A 10,472-nucleotide genomic window follows, 5' to 3' on the forward strand; every position below is an offset into this window, starting at 1 on the left:
ACTAGAGGGATGTCTATCTGAGTGGGAGTTCATTGAATAATTCGATTTAGATGAACTTAATTATCAAGAACTTAGTCTAAAATCTTTACAACATGTATTGTAGATCAAATGGCCAACGTTGTCCTCAACTTCAACGCGTTCCTAGAGAAAACCAAGCTGAAAGACGATGGCAGCAACTATACGGACTGGGTCCGGAACCTGAGGATCATCCTCATAGCTGCCAAGAAAGATTATGTCCTACAAGCACCGCTAGGTGAAGCACCTGTTCTCCCTGCAGAACAAGATGTTATGAACGCTTGGCAGACACGTACCGATGATTACTCCCTCGTTCAGTGCGGCATGCTTTACAGCTTAGAACCGGGGCTCCAAAAGCGTTTTGAGAGACACAGAGCATATGAGATGTTCGAAGAGCTGAAAATGGTTTTTCAAGCTCATGCCCGGGTCGAGAGATATGAAGTCTCCGACAAGTTCTTCAGCTGTAAGATGGAGGAAAATAGTTCTGTCAGTGAGCACATACTCACTATGTCAGGGTTACATAACCGCTTGACTCAGCTGGGAGTTAATCTCCCAGATGACGCGGTCATTGACAGAATCCTTCAGTCGCTTCCACTGAGCTACAAGAGCTTTGTGATGAACTTCAATATGCAGGGGATGGAAAAGACCATTCCTGAAGTATTTGCAATGCTGAAATCAGCAGAGGTAGAAGTCAAAAAGGAACATCAAGTGTTGATGGTGAATAAAACCACTAAGTTCAAAAAGGGCAAGGGTAAGAAGAACTTCAAGAAGGACGGCAAGGGAGTTGCCGCGCCCGGTAAGCAAGCTGCCGGGAAGAAGCCAAAGAATGGACCCAAGCCCGAGACTGAGTGCTTTTATTGCAAGGAAAGTGGTCACTGGAAGCGGAACTGCCCCAAATACTTAGCGGACAAGAAGGCCGGCAAAACGAAAGGTATATGTGATATACATGTAATTGATGTGTACCTTACCAGTACTCGTAGTAGCTCCTGGGTATTTGATACCGGTGCAGTTGCTCACATTTGTAACTCAAAACAGGAGCTGCGGAATAAGCGGAGACTGGCGAAGGACGAGGTGACGATGCACATCGGGAATGGTTCCAAGGTCGATGTGATCACCGTCGGCACGCTACCTCTACATTTACCTATGGGATTAGTTTTGAACCTCAATAATTGTTATTTAGTGCCAAGTTTGAGCATGAACATTGTATCAGGATCTCGTTTAATATGAGATGGCTACTCATTTAAATCCGAGAATAATAGTTGTTCTATTTATACGAGAGATATGTTTTATGGTCATGCTCCGATGGTAAATGGTTTATTCTTAATGAATCTCGAGCGTAATGCTACACATATTCATAGTGTGAGTACCAAAAGATGTAAGGTTGATAATGATAGTCCCACATACTTGTGGCATTGCCGCCTTGGTCACATAGGTGTCAAACGCATGAGGAAGCTCCATGCAGATGGACTTTTAGAGTCTCTTGATTACGAATCATTTGACACATGCGAACCATGCCTCATGGGTAAAATGACCAAGACTCCGTTCTCAGGAACAATGGAGCGAGCAACCAACTTATTCGAAATCATACATACTGATGTGTGCGGTCCAATGAGTGTTGAGGCTCGCGGTGGCTATCGTTATGTTCTCACCCTCACTGATGACTTGAGTAGATACGGGTATGTCTATTTAATGAAACACAAGTCTGAGACCTTTGAAAAGTTCAATGAATTTCAGAGTGAGGTTGAGAATCAACGTGACAGGAAAATCAAGTTCTTGCGATCGGATCGTGGAGGAGAATACTTGAGTCACGAATTTGGCACACACTTAAGGAAATGTGGAATAGTTTCACAACTCACGCCGCCTGGAACACCTCGGCGTAATGGTGTGTCCGAACGTTGTAATCGCACTCTATTAGATATGGTGCGATCTATGATGTCTCTTACCGATTTACCGCTATCATTTTGGGGCTATGCTTTAGAGACTGCCGCATTCACTTTAAATAGGGCTCCGTCGAAATCCGTTGAGACGACACCGTATGAATTATGGTTTGGGAAGAAACCTAAGCTGTCGTTTCTGAAAGTTTGGGGATGCGATGCTTATGTCAAGAAACTTCAACCTGAAAAGCTCGAACCCAAGTCAGAAAAATGCGTCTTCATAGGATACCCTAAAGAAACTATTGGGTATACCTTCTACCTCAGATCCGAAGGCAAGATCTTTGTTGCCAAGAATGGATCCTTTCTAGAGAAAGAGTTTCTCTCGAAAGAAGTAAGTGGGAGGAAAGTAGAACTTGATGAAGTATTACCTCTTGAACCGGAAAGTGGTGCAACTCAAGAAAATGTTCCTGAGGTGCCTGCACCAACTAGAGAGGAAGTTAATGATGATGATCATGAAACTTCAGATCAAGTTGCTACTAAACTTCGTAGGTCCACAAGGACATGTTCCGCACCAGAGTGGTACGGCAACCCTGTCTTGGAAATCATGTTGTTAGACAACGGTGAACCTTCGAATTATGAAGAAGCGATGGCGGGCCCAGATTCCAACAAATGGCTTGAAGCCATGCAATCCGAGATAGGATCCATGTATGAAAACAAAGTATGGACTTTGACAGACTTGCCCGATGAACGGCGAGCGATAGAAAACAAATGGATCTTTAAGAAGAAGTCGGACGCGGATGGTAATGTTACCATCTATAAAGCTCGACTTGCCGCTAAGGGTTATCGGCAAGTTCAAGGGGTTGACTACGATGAGACTTTCTCTCCCGTAGCGAAGCTGAAGTCCGTCCGAATTATGTTAGCAATTGCCGCATACTATGATTATGAGATATGGCAAATGGACGTCAAAATGGCACGCCTTAATGGTTTCCTTAAGGAAGAATTGTATATGATGCAGCCGGAAGGTTTTGTCAACCCTAAGAATGCTAACAAGGTATGCAAGCTCCAGCGATCCATTTATGGGCTGGTGCAAGCATCTCGGAGTTGGAATATTCGGTTTGATGAGATGATCAAAGCATTTGGGTTTATGCAGACTTATGGAGAAGTCTGCGTTTACAAGAAAGTGAGTGGGAGCTCTGTAGAATTTCTCATATTATATGTAGATGACATACTTTTGATGGGAAATGATATAGAACTTTTGGACAGCATTAAGGCCTACTTGATAAGAGTTTTTCAATGAAGGACCTTGGAGAAGCTGCTTATATATTAGGCATCAAGATCTATAGAGATAGATCAAGACGCCTCATAGGTCTTTCACAAAGCACATACCTTGATAAGATATTGAAGAAGTTCAATATGGATCAGTCTAAGAAGGGGTTCTTGCCTGTGTTGCAAGGTGTGAAATTGAGCTCAGCTCAATGTCCGACCACGGTAGAAGATATAGAAGAGATGAGTGTCATCCCCTATGCCTCAGCCATAGGGTCTATTATGTATGCCATGCTGTGTACCAGACCTGATGTAAACCTTGCCGTAAGTTTGGTAGGTAGGTACCAAAGTAATCCCGGCAAGGAACACTGGACAGCGGTCAAGAATATCCTGAAGTACCTGAAAAGGACTAAGGAAATGTTTCTCGTTTATGGAGGTGACGAAGAGCTCGTCGTAAAGGGTTACGTCGACGCTAGCTTCGACACAGATCTGGATGACTCTAAGTCACAAACCGATACGTGTATATTTTGAATGGTGGGCAGTAAGCTGGTGCAGTTGCAAGCAGAGCGTCGTGGCGGGATCTACATGTGAAGCGGAGTACATGGCGGCCTCGGAGGCAGCGCATGAAGCAATTTGGGTGAAGGAGTTCATCACCGACCTAGGAGTCATACCCAATGCGTCGGGGCCCGATCAAACTCTTCTGTGACAACACTGGAGCTATTGCACTTGCCAAGGAGCCCAGGTTTCACAAGAAGACCAGGCACATCAAGCCTCGCTTCAACTCCATTCGTGAAAATGTTCAAGATGGAGACATAGATATTTGTAAAGTACATACGGACCTGAATGTAGCAGATCCGTTGACTAAACCTCTCCCTAGAGCAAAACATGATCAACACCAGAATTCCATGGGTGTTCGATTCATCACAATGTAACTAGATTATTGACTCTAGTGCAAGTGGGAGACTGTTGGAAATATGCCCTAGAGGCAATAATAAAAGAATTATTATTATATTTCCTTGTTCATGATAATTGTCTTTTATTCATGCTATAATTGTGTTATCCGGAAATCATAATACATGTGTGAATACATAGACACCAACATGTCCCTAGTAAGCCTCTAGTTGACTAGCTCGTTGATCAACAGATAGTCATGGTTTCCTGACTATGGACATTGGATGTCATTGATAAGGAGATCACATCATTAGGAGAATGATGTGATGGACAAGACCCAATCCTAAACATAGCACAAGATCGTATAGTTCGTTTGCTAGAGTTTTTCCAATGTCAAGTATCTTTTCCTTAGACCATGAGATCGTGTAATTCCCGGATGCCGTAGGAGTGCTTTGGGTGTACCAAACAATACATGTGTGAATACATAGACACCAACATGTCCCTAGTAAGCCTCTAGTTGACTAGCTCGTTGATCAACAGATAGTCATGGTTTCCTGACTATGGACATTGGATGTCATTGATAAGGAGATCACATCATTAGGAGAATGATGTGATGGACAAGACCCAATCCTAAACATAGCACAAGATCGTATAGTTCGTTTGCTAGAGTTTTTCCAATGTCAAGTATCTTTTCCTTAGACCATGAGATCGTGTAATTCCCGGATGCCGTAGGAGTGCTTTGGGTGTACCAAACGTCACAGCATAACTGGGTGACTATAAAGGTATACTACGGGTATCTCCGAAAGTGTCTGTTGGGTTGACACGGATCAAGACTGGGATTTGTCACTCCGTATGACGGAGAGGTATCTCTGGGCCCACTCGGTAATGCATCATCATAATGAGCTCAAAGTGACCAAGTGTCTGGTCACGGGATCATGCATTACGGTACGAGTAAAGTGACTTGCCGGTAACGAGATTGAACGAGGTATTGGGATACCGACGATCGAATCTCGGGCAAGTAACGTACCGATTGACAGAGGGAATTGTATACGGGGTTGCTTGAATCCTCGACATCGTGGTTTATCCGATGAGATCATCGAGGAGCATGTGGGAGACAACATGGGTATCCAGATCCCGCTGTTGGTTATTGACCTGGAGAGCCATCTCGGTCATGTCTACATGTCTCCCGAACCCGTAGGGTCTACACACTTAAGGTTCGGTGACGCTAGGGTTGTAGAGATATAAATATGCAATAACCCGAAAGTTGTTCGGAGTCCCGGATGAGATCCCGGACGTCACGAGGAGTTCCGGAATGGTTCGGAGGTGAAGAATTATATATAGGAAGTGCAGTTTCGGCCATCAGGAGAGTTTCGGGGGTCACCAGTATTGTACCGGGACCACCGGAAGGGTCCCGGGGGTCCACCGGGTGGGGCCACCCATCCCGGAGGGCCCCATGGGCTAAAGTGGGGAGGGGAACCAGCCCATAGTGGGCTGGTGCGCCCCCCTTGGCCCACCCCATGCGCCTAGGGTTGGGAACCCTAGGGTGGGGGGGCGCCCCACCTGGCTTGGGGGGCACTCCACCCCTTGGCCGCCGCCCCCCTAGGAGATCCCATCTCCTAGGGCCGGCGCACCCCCTAGGGGGCCTATATAAAGGGGGGGAGGGAGGGGCAGCCGCACCCTTGAGTCTTGGCGCCTCCCTCTCCCCTGCTACACCTCTCCCTCTCGCGGTAGAACGGCGAAGCCCTGCTACGGTGACCCCTGCATCCACCACCACGCCGTCGTGCTGCTTGATCTTCATCAACCTCTCCTTCCCCCTTGCTGGATCAAGAAGGAGGAGACGTCACGCTGACCGTACGTGTGTTGAACGCGGAGGTGCTGTCCGTTCGGCGCTAGGATCTCCGGTGATTTGGATCACGTCGAGTACGACTTCCTCATCCCCGTTCTTTGAACGCTTCCGCGCTTGATCTACAAAGGTATGTAGATGCAATCCGATCACTCGTTGCTAGATGAACTCATAGATGAATCTTGGTGAAACCGTAGGAAATTTTTTGTTTTTCTGCAACGTTCCCCAACAATTATATCATTGGGTGAAAGAACCGCGGATTAGTTTCAAGTGGATGTCCGTCCACTTGAAACTAGTCCACACGGTTCTTTCACCCCGTGATGTAATAACTCATTATGATGTAAAAACAATTTGTAAATTCCTGTTGTATGAAAATTTGTGTAAAGGTGTACGAATACAACATGAAATAAAATACGAAATAATAGTAGCAGCGCGGGCAGAGAGAAGCGCTACTACTAATTACCAGCAGCGCTCCTCCTGGAACTCGCTGCTACTAAGTCGATTTAGCCGTAGCGTGGGTGGAGGCACGCTATTGCTATTCGTTAGCTGTAGCGTCTTATCAGTAACGCACCACCCCGCGCTACTGATAGGTTTAAAACCCGCGCTGCTGCTAGCCTTTTCCCTAGTAGTGGGCGTTGGTCACGATGCGGCCCATATACCTTTGTATCTCGTCTCTTTGCCTTGCCGGCTGGAGTTAGAGCTAGGAGAATTTTGTGCTGAGTTGTATCCCTCTTTGTTTTTCCCACACCTTGTGTGGTGCTCCTTTTTTTTTCCCATGTGTCTCTCTGTAATTTTTCTCCTAGCTATCAATGAATGTTACACAAGCTTTACGTATTTGCCAAAAAAAGGAGTTAAACGAATAGACCATGTGCAACGTCATGTACACCCACGTATCAGACAAAACGAGGCTGCATCAGCAAACCAACCCACGTGCACTCCTTTGCATCCCTCAAGCCCAGGCCTGCTCAAGCCTGGCTCCTGGAAACTACCGATTTGGGAGTTCGCAAGGATACAAATGCAGAGTTGTTTTAAGGTTCGTGCTACGCAGTTCCAATATTGAATGCAGGCAGCCAAGCGGACCAAGTTCTTTTCGCATGGGTCAGATTGAGATGTATGCAGGCAACCAAATACGAGCATGTACTCAACATGTCTACACTCAATATAGAAAATATATGGCAAATTCTTTCTAAAAAAAGACTATGACAAACTCCATACTAAAGGGGTAGCTGTATCGATGGCTGAATTCATCTGAAAAGTAAAAAAACGCGGCAAACTAACCTAACAGTAGGTTAATACATTAAAAAAAGGACCAGAAATGCCTAACTGAACAAACTAATGAGCTATTCTCCCTCCGGGAGGAGCAGAGCATTTGTCGCTGGCTCTGACGACGCCATCGTTGCCGGCGAGCATGAGGTACTTGTCCTTCCTTGTGAGCATGGTGCATCCGTAGCCGAGCGCCTCCCCCATCTTCCTCTGCACGAGGTTGGCCAAGTCGGTGCTGGGCACCTCCCTCCCCATCGCCGCCGTGGTGCGCACCCGCTCCAGGAACTGCACCGTGTAGCACATCCTCGGGTTCACCATGTAGTAGAGCGGGTCGAGGCACTTGAACCCGCCCGCCGTCGTCGCGTAGAACATGGACGTCTCGACGGCGATGCCGACCGGGACAACGTCGTCGCTGAGCTCGGCGAACAGCGGGCTGAACCGCAGCAGGTAGGGCTCGCGGCAGGTGGTGCCCTCGGGGCAGACGACGACGAGGTCGCCGCGGTCCAGGAGGCGCGCCATGGCGCGGCCGTCGCTGTCGCGGTCGCGCGTCAGCCGCACGGTGCGGCCGATCGGCGAGATGAGCTCCGACAGCCGGCTGAGGCTGTAGGACACGGCGCGCACCTGCCGGTCCAGCGCCACCGAGACGTACACCGGGTCGATGAGCGTGCGGTGGTTGCACACGAACAGCTGCCCGCGGCCGCGGCCGTGGCCGGGCGGGGGACCCGGCCGCTCCCCCTTGAGCCGCCACGACATGCCGGTGGCCGCCAGGATGGGCGTGGAGTACCTGTACGGCACGGTGAGCGCGACGGCGAGACGGGCGGCACCCAGGGCGGCGCCGATAGGGAGCCACATGAACATGGCGAGCGTGCTGCCGGCGGTTGGCCGGAGCGCGAGCCGGCCGTCGTGGAACACCATGGCCTTCGGGTACTTGGCCCTTGGCAGCGCTTGCCACCCGGCCTTGTCCTCCTGCGTCACGTGGTAGACCTCCTGCTCGTGCGTACATATACACAAAGTAAAGGGTCACAAGTTTCCGGCACGTAACACAGTACTACGTATACTAACTAACTACAGTACGACGACACATGAGAAAATGAATAAATTTGCACGAGTTGGACATAATTCCCAACCGTTTGATGCTACTTTGCGCGGCAACTTTTGCATGTAGTATGAATAAGATTAGGCTCGTCCGTGACTATGCAACCACTTGTGCGTGAGACCAACTGTTTCATTGAAGGGGTGACAGGTATCATACTACTGCTCCATGGAGTACTTTGTCAGTTCAGGCGGGAATTTAATTATCACGATCGGAGCTAGCAGAAAGGGCAAATCAAGCATGAATGCTTGCACGGGCATCACTTACGGCACCTACTATTTTGAGTTTTTGACAGATGAAATGTCTGAATCGTGTGCACTTACCTCCTTGTATGCATGATTTTGTACTACCTCTAGCTAAAGATGTAATGTTCTTCCGGTAAAACAACGTACGTTCTTAAGACCCATCACGCCACATGCTAAATTTATAAATTAATGGAGAAAGAAGTCTCGTTAATACAGGCAAAAAAAACTTTGTATGTACGTATGACAAGAAACAAGAAAGACTCAATTACAAATCTGACATCAGATTTTTGACCATAACAAATCAAAGGTTTTTTAGGTCAACGTATGTTTGCTAATGATGGCAATTCTAGTCTGCAATCATGGCAAATCCGTCTCAGTTTTTTTCCAGAAAATTGTCGTGCTTAACTCAATTTGTCATTATCATACACATAAATGGCCAAAAAATGTTTGATTTGTCGTGCTTAAAAATCTAACTTCAGATTTGTAGTTGAGTCCTTTCCTTTTTAGTAATGTTAAAAATTTGACGTCAGATTTTTAACACTACCGGAAAAGAAATTCATGCATGTGCTTCATATTTTGTTACACTTAGAAAATGCATGTAATAAATTTTCATATGCAAGGTAATAATGGTACAGCAGTACCTTGCAACATCGTGAGAGAGGATGTTGGAGAAACTCCAAGGAGCCAGAGAGGCCCACAGCATCACTCTCCAGCATGATCTTCTTCTTCTCCAACGCCACCTCTTCCTCCTCCATGAGACCGGTGTAGAACCCACAGAGCACCTTCATCCGCCTCCCCACTACCACGTCCGCCCCGAGATATTCCCTCAGGAACCCCTCCACCATCACCCTCGGCATATTCGTCACGCAGACCCTCCTCTTGGCGCCTCTTATCGCCTCGAATGCTTCCGCGGCCACGTCCTCCATGAACCACTTTGGCAACACGGCGCGGCCGGCGCGGAACCGGCTCTCCCGGAGGCCGCAGAAGGCCGCCATGGCCATGACCCTCAGCGCCAGGACGCCGCCGATGCCCACGCAGCAGAGCAGAGGGTAGAGGAGGAGGAGCACGGCGCCTCGCAGGAACCCTCCCGCCTCCAGCGCCACGAGCATGAAGTAGGGGAAGAGGCCGGAGGGTGACGAGCGGAGGAGGCCGCCGTCGACGTCGACGACGAGGGTCCGCGCGGCGGCGAGCCTGTCATTCGCCATGGGAGGGTGCTGTCGCTGCAGCGGCGTGGACGGGAACGCGGCGGCGGTGCTACCGCCCTTGCTGCTCGAGAGCCATGGCCTCCCCTGGAAGATGAGCGAGAGCAAGGTGGAGAAGAGCCTCTGCGGCAGCTTCTTCTTGGCCATTGTCGACGAGCTTAAGTTTGTTGGCAGAACGCTCCCCCCTTCCCCACCGGTGGTTTAATATGCTAGTGGAAGCTATGGCCGGGCGGATTGGGCTGGTTGGAGAGAGGTCGGTGTATGTATGGATGATGGATTGCCCCTTATATCGGCAACTACAACCAACGAGAGCTCTCGCCTGTTGTTGAAAGTTGAAACATGCATGAAATGCGTTATATCGTACGTATAGCTATCATGCATCTGCCATGTGTGTGACGGTTCGGCGAGGAAACAATTGACCGGCCAGTACCCTGAACGGAAACTGCACGGACCTTAAAGACACGTACGTACGTACGTATACGTACGTACTGATGTAGTGATACGTGGGATTGTACATTGTAGTGCATTGCCCTTTAGTCGGTAAAGAAAAAGTAGCACGTTAATCACTCTACCTTTTGCAGATAGTAACTGGATGCATCACGGAGACTCAACTTGCCACTTTTCCTGCACGTACGGAGTATAGCCTTTTCTTCTCCAGAGGGATGGATATTGATTGGGCCAGCACGTACGTACACGACATATGTGATATGTCCCACACCGACCTGCCGGCCGGCGACTTGAAGTTTTCGCCATGGACGACTTGTATGTATGCAGAGGTGATAT

The 10,472-nt window shown here is 48.4% G+C and overlaps 1 protein-coding gene across 1 annotated transcript; it reads right to left on the bottom strand.

The window, feature by feature from the left end:
- Positions 1-7,004: 7,004 nt before the first annotated feature.
- On the bottom strand, positions 7,005-9,962 carry LOC125545158 (probable glycerol-3-phosphate acyltransferase 3). Its single transcript, XM_048709033.1, has 2 exons — positions 9,129-9,962; positions 7,005-8,136 (listed from the first exon to the last, which is right to left on the bottom strand). The coding sequence occupies exons 1-2, from the start codon at positions 9,834-9,836 to the stop codon at positions 7,219-7,221; spliced, it is 1,626 nt and encodes a 541-aa protein (XP_048564990.1). The 5' UTR covers positions 9,837-9,962; the 3' UTR covers positions 7,005-7,218.
- Positions 9,963-10,472: the final 510 nt, after the last annotated feature.

This window comes from Triticum urartu, chromosome 3 (genome assembly GCF_003073215.2).
Source record: "Triticum urartu cultivar G1812 chromosome 3, Tu2.1, whole genome shotgun sequence".
NCBI classification, from domain to species: domain Eukaryota; kingdom Viridiplantae; phylum Streptophyta; class Magnoliopsida; order Poales; family Poaceae; genus Triticum; species Triticum urartu.